General features: G+C 43.5%; 1 protein-coding gene across 1 annotated transcript; it reads right to left on the bottom strand.

The window, feature by feature from the left end:
* Window positions 1-1,693: 1,693 nt before the first annotated feature.
* On the bottom strand, window positions 1,694-3,681 carry LOC129597167 (uncharacterized). The gene is made up of 2 exons (XM_055494623.1): window positions 2,398-3,681; window positions 1,694-2,229 (listed from the first exon to the last, which is right to left on the bottom strand). The coding sequence occupies exons 1-2, from the start codon at window positions 3,541-3,543 to the stop codon at window positions 2,146-2,148; spliced, it is 1,230 nt and encodes a 409-aa protein (XP_055350598.1). The 5' UTR covers window positions 3,544-3,681; the 3' UTR covers window positions 1,694-2,145.
* Window positions 3,682-6,000: the final 2,319 nt, after the last annotated feature.

The following is a 6,000-nucleotide window of genomic DNA, read 5'->3' as shown; positions in this document are numbered from 1 at the left end:
CAAAATACATGTGCGTTTTCACTTTTCACATGAATACAGTGGAACCTCCCGACCCTGAACACTCTCGGTACGGGATATCTTGTTCAAGGTTTGGAGGTGTTCAGGGTTCAGAAGTACTGCCCCTGGGGGGGCGCACAAAATTACAGTAGGGGGGGGGGGTAATTTATATTAAATTAGCGCGTATACCAATAAATAATAGGATATATTATGCTGTCCTTAAGTATATTTCAGTTGATCAACACTTGCTAATACAATAACATGAGAACCGTGAACACTTTCACCACTTTCCGGATGCTTTTGCTGTTTCGCACACAAGTGAAGCCGCTCTCTGTTCACGGTTAGAGGTCCGTTTTACTAAGAAAACGTACTGCGGTACGCAGTCAAGTGTTCAAGGTTCAGGATTCGGAGGTGTTCAGGGTTCAGAGGTCCCCCCCAATGTTATAGCTTACGAGAGCTGCGCGTACGAAAAAAAGTGTTCAACGTTCGGGGTTGTTCAGGGTTCGGGGGTGTTCAAGATCGGAGGTTCCACTGTAGTGTGTTCCCAACTTGCCGGTTCAGTGCTGTGGCCGATCATAATCTATTTCTGCACACTAGCGAAACGTCGAACGGTCGATACAGCGGTACAAGTGCCGTTTAAAGTGTATACGTATTTATTTTTAGAACCGCCATGCGGGAATACAGTCTTGCAAGCGCAATCGTTTATGACGATGCGGTTGCTGCAGTAGTTTTACTTGCTTTTCTTGCTTTCGGCAGTTGGTAGACTCACGAAAAATTAACCTAATGGTAAGCTACAGAACTGTAGCGACCTGTGTGCCTGACCGCCTGTTGGTTAACGCCGTCGAGTTCACATTAATTATTCAATGCGTGATAGCGAATAACCTTTCAATAAGCGGTGTCCTTGCGTATGAAGCGGTTCCGCAGGCGAATGGTCCAAAGATCTTGCATTGTGCACGGCGTGATGTTTTGACTGGCTTCGTGAGTACTCGTACCCCAAGAGCTTGTCTGCTCTGGAATAAACTATTATTTATTTCCTCTCCGAAACAAACTCGAAGGTCATAAGCGCATACATCAACATGTTCCGAACATGTTGATCCACATATTATGCGTCTTATTCAACATCGGAACATCGTCTCAGGCGGGAAAAAGGTCACTTGGCGTCTCGCCGTATACGTAGCGACCATAAGCGTATAGAATGTGCTGTTTTCAAATGCCGATATATTTGTTGTACAGAATGCAAATCATGCCCGCAGATATTGCAAACTCGAATTAACGTAGGACTATCTGCCAGCTGCGTTGTGGCTGGAGGCGGACGGTTTTCTGGTAAACTGGCAACTGGTCCATCTTCAAGGCTCGTAGACTCATTGCTCTGTAAGAAAAGACTTTTCTTTGATGAGATAGAATGGTGATACTTAGTATCATCATTCTCCTGCAGCGAATGTGCTAAATACAAATATTACAGCATGTCCGTACAAGCTACAACGTCGCTTTTGAAGCATTAAGATACTTGAATAACCGGCTTAACTTTTCTTAACTCTTATATTAAATTTTTCTTTCAACGATACTCGTATAAGTATATACCCTGTGTGGATTGACCCATAATCGTTGAACCGCTTAAATGTGTGCATGAGTGCAATATTTACCGCACCTGCAATTTTGTAACACTCTGCTTAACTTGAACGGAAATGACATAAGTCCCAAATGCTTCCGCATGTTGCGCGTCTTTCGGTGTTCCAGACGCGATATTATCCTTTTCTGTCGGTTCAGCAGACGGCGCCTGACCAGGAATCTGCCAACCGCCGTTAATAAAAACCGGCCAGAATCTTTCGTCCGGCATTTCCCACGCTTTTACCGTCTCGTCACTCAACTGCTCGGGAAACGCTTTTAACCAGCGAACCGCAAGCACCTTCATATTCATAGTCCACTTTGGCCATGCAGTTGTAGGTGATAAACGACGAAAACGCTTTTGCTCTGGGTGCGGTGCGTACTATTGAAAAGTCTCCGTTTCCTGCGTGTTTTCCTTTTTGCTCTTTTGTCTTTTAAGGAGCGCTGGTGTATGTTGGCGTACACCTTCTAACATTTCATCCGCATCACGGTTGCGCTTGCACCGACTGCCTGTTGTGAAATGTACGCTATGTTGTTGAACAGCTACAGAACTGCGTCCCGGAGACTGACTGGTTTCCGGTAAACCGGCAGCTGATCTGTCTTTTCGCCTGCCACAGGTTTCGTATTCTACAAAAAATGGGAGTATCTGTTTAATTACTGTATATCACTCTGATTGCAGCAATGAGTGCCACAACACTTTCCGAAAATTAAGATGATCGATTTCATTTAAAACTGTAAAGATCCTCATGTAAATTACATTATGTGTACAGTATACGACGAATCGCTGGATCACACCTGAAATTCTGCAACTCCCTGTTCTGCTTCAGAGTCAGATGAACTGGTGTCACTACAAGTTGAGTCCACACTGTCTGCAATTTTCAGAGTTTGGTACTCGGTTTTGCCCTTTCCTATCGGTTTACCACATATCGGCTGTCGAGGGCACTGCCAAATTCCATCAACAAAAACCGGCCAAAACCGTTCGTCCGGCATTTCCCATTCCTTTAGCGTTTCTTCCGTAAAGTGTTCCGGGTACGCTTTCAACCAGCGAATCGCATCCACCTTCTCCTTAATTTCCCACTTTTTCCATGTACTCGTGGGACGACGAAGATGCTTACACATTTCCGGATACCTAAACTGCCCGGGGTAAAACTCCAGATCCTTAATAGTGGACTCATCATTCCTCAGTAGTTGACTCCCTGCAATAGTTGAGTCTCCATGCCTCTTTCTTACGCTTTTTCGTTTCTTAGGAACCCATAATATTTCTCGGGATATTTCGATTTTGCTATCCGTTTCTGGAAGATTTGGACTAAATAATTCGGCGTTATTTGGTTGATCATTAAGCTTTTCCGTATGCAGTGCGTATTCTATTTCACGACCATCATTATTATTAACGATGCCATCTGCTAACATTGGATTCACATCACGTTCAGAATCGCACAGATCCTTTATTCTGAAAAGTTCGTTAAACTGTTGAGAATCGGCATCCACAGAATCACTTCCCGATTGTCGGTCTTTGAGAAGAGCGCTGAAAAAGGTTGTCCTGTTATGTACAGGGAGACTAGTCTCCAAGTTTTCCTCTTTGCAAGCTAAAAAAGCTCCACCTCCGTTTCGTCCAACTTCCGGCATCAATTCGGGCGTGCATTCCGGCGGTGGAAAATATGAATTTTGCTTTGTCGCATCTTGCTGTAAATCAGTATTATTAATCACATCCTCCGATCCAAATCGGGAATACCAAGGTGACGTTTCTCTCTTGAGCTGCTCTTGGGTACACAAGCCCGCTTCATTTGCGTAGTTTTGGCTACCAGATTCTCCACTTTGTGGTACATTCTCTGCGATATGCTGTGGTGGGGAAGCAGCAATCATTTCGGGTAGATCTGAATGGCTAGATGGCAGGCAGTCCTGGAACATCAATAATTTGTGTTTACTAATCACCGCTTCCATGACAGTCCAGCTATTTTAGCTACTTAACAAATGCATTTTACATAGAGACACATTGCTACATAAGTAATATCAGCGCATAAGTAATCACTGATTACTAATCAGTGGGCCTTCGAAATTCAAGGAAAAAAATTGTACGTATGCACGGTATGAATACATACAATGGACGACAAAAAGAAGTTGAACCGATCAGTCGGTCCGCGGTTCAAAAATAACCTCGCAACGACACGGCACCAGTAAAACTTGGACGCTTACTCACCTTCTTTGCATGCTACTTTCAGACGCTCAATTTGATGCTAAACATGTGGCTGTTTATGGCGAACAGCACAAATTCTAGCCATTTTGCTTTCTCGTAGGCACAGCATAGGATCTGTGTGTAAAACCGTTTGGCTTGCAAGCTATGCTTAAGTCTATGAGAAAGCAAAATGGCTAGAATTTGTGCTGTTCGCCATAAACAGCCACATGTTTAGCATCAAAAAGTTAAGAATTTTTTTCTTCACCTTCTGATATGCAATTAGCGTAGTTGCACTTCGATATTCACGGAGCGCGAGCGTCTGAAAGTAGCATGCAAAGAAAGTGAGTAGGCTTCCAAGTTTTACTGGTGGCGTGTCGTTGCGAGGTTATTTAATGAACCGCGGACCGACTGACCGGTTCAACTTCTTTTTGTCGTCCATTGTATGTGGCAGAGCTAAGTTACTTGAAAACGTTATGAATACTTAATACACAATAATGCAGCAGCGCGATGGCGAACTTGGTGCACGAGCATCTAAAGAAGTACGCCGCATCTGTTTGCAGACGTGTTAGTGAGTATTAAGAGCCTAAAGCTGTCTCGGCTCTTGACACTGTTCAATTTATATAAAAGTTGGAAACATATACATACAGCAATAATCGCTTCATGCACCGAAAAATAGAAATTCCAACTGCATCGAAGGGAAGAAACTGGATGCCATCCTTAACACTTTAATTGGCGCGAAGGTATCTTAACTCATCCAAAACGTAAACTGGGTCTCTGTCTGTTACGGAAGGGCACCGATGATGCCACAGAAGGTTGCTCCGTTTGGTGTTACCTGAATCTGCACTGGCATTCCTGCAGTACGGATGTCTGTTGTTTGTTACGGAAATGGCCACAATTTCTTTGTACGACAAAATGTTCTTATGCCAAAATGACTGCGCCATTGGCAAATTACAGTATGTGAGAAGTGACGTGGTAAAGTGACCTTTGCGTTAAGCCCCGTGGTTTTGAGCATCGTCGCTCACAACAAGTGTTAATATCATTTGTATACTGTAATCAGATGACTAGCTTGCATTCTATAGCCACTAACCAGCTGATTGTTGCGGGCACTTCTACGGATCGCAATAAATGCGGTTTGCGGTCCCAACATCCGGTGGAAAAGATATGAATGACTTACGGGGTCCACTGCGCGGGTTAAGTGAGCACACGTTCTTCCGAAAAAGTAGAAGACTTACATGCTTGGAAAACATATTCACTTGAAAAGATGTGCAGTTTCAACCCTTGCACATGAAAGTTTTCCAAAGTTACTATGTAAATGTAAATGTTATGGTACTACGATTACAATCCTGCACGGCGACGAAACAGAGTAAGGTTAGCGTTACTTCATGCCTCTAATTTGTAAGTTTACTGCTCGAAAAGTGAAAAGCGAAACCAATATTCAAAAAGCAATGCACTGGAAACAAAAATTATTACAAGATTCGCAGTTTACAATTGACTTCGTAAAGGTGGCACTGGACTTTCTGGTAAAAAGAACAGCCGATAGCGCCATGCACAGTTGAAGTATGGGTGGGTAATGGTCTTGCCCCCTTTGTGAAGTCTACTGTGCTGGACGAACAAAATAACTAATAAGTACATGATATTATTGTTATTTATCGTAAATCGTAAGCACGCTTCCAGCGCACACATGTGATAATCACATCATCGATCTGAGGATCTCTTCTGTTATTAATCGAGCGGCGTACACCTATTATTTATAGAAACTGATCGCCTAACCGGCAACGCAACCGGCACTGGGCTACACAATTGACAAAATAGGAGTATGCATCATAACGCATGTGGCAAATGCATCTTGTTAAGTACATTCCATTTCCTCCAGTTGCAGTTCTTGCAATGCGCATGCCGACATGCATGAGTCTACAATTGTACGTACCACTTGGATTCTTACGGCAGCATCAGATGCATTGACAATACTTAAGTTCGCCATTGCACTAGCGCGCCGCATTGGATTGCAATACGTTTGTTAGAATTGTATGCAATATTTACGGATGTTTTGTATTTCCTCTGATTTTGAAGGTTTACTGATTGTGATATGATATTATTCGCTGCGTTACTTTGGCAAGCAGCTGGCGTGTGCGTGCAATCGAAAAAAAGCGAGACATCTCGCATGTTTCTGTGATCATGGAATGCCAAATGATGATGTTACAGGAGCGTGCACCAGCCAGTCGCTC

Source organism: Paramacrobiotus metropolitanus, unplaced genomic scaffold, assembly GCF_019649055.1.
Source record: "Paramacrobiotus metropolitanus isolate TYO unplaced genomic scaffold, Prichtersi_v1.0 Parri_scaffold0000101, whole genome shotgun sequence".
In the NCBI taxonomy this organism is placed as follows: Eukaryota; Metazoa; Tardigrada; class Eutardigrada; order Parachela; family Macrobiotidae; genus Paramacrobiotus; species Paramacrobiotus metropolitanus.
Note: the sequence above shows the minus strand (reverse complement) of the source record. Positions and strands in the feature narration are given on the sequence as shown.

Coding starts and splice junctions, on each gene's coding strand:
- LOC129597167 (XM_055494623.1), bottom strand. CDS start 3,543: ATGGAAGCGGTGATTAGTAAACACAAATTATTGATGTTCCAGGACTGC. Junction 2,230..2,397: donor AGGGAGTTGCAGAATTTCAG/GTGTGATCCAGC, acceptor CATTTTTTGTAG/AATACGAAACCTGTGGCAGG.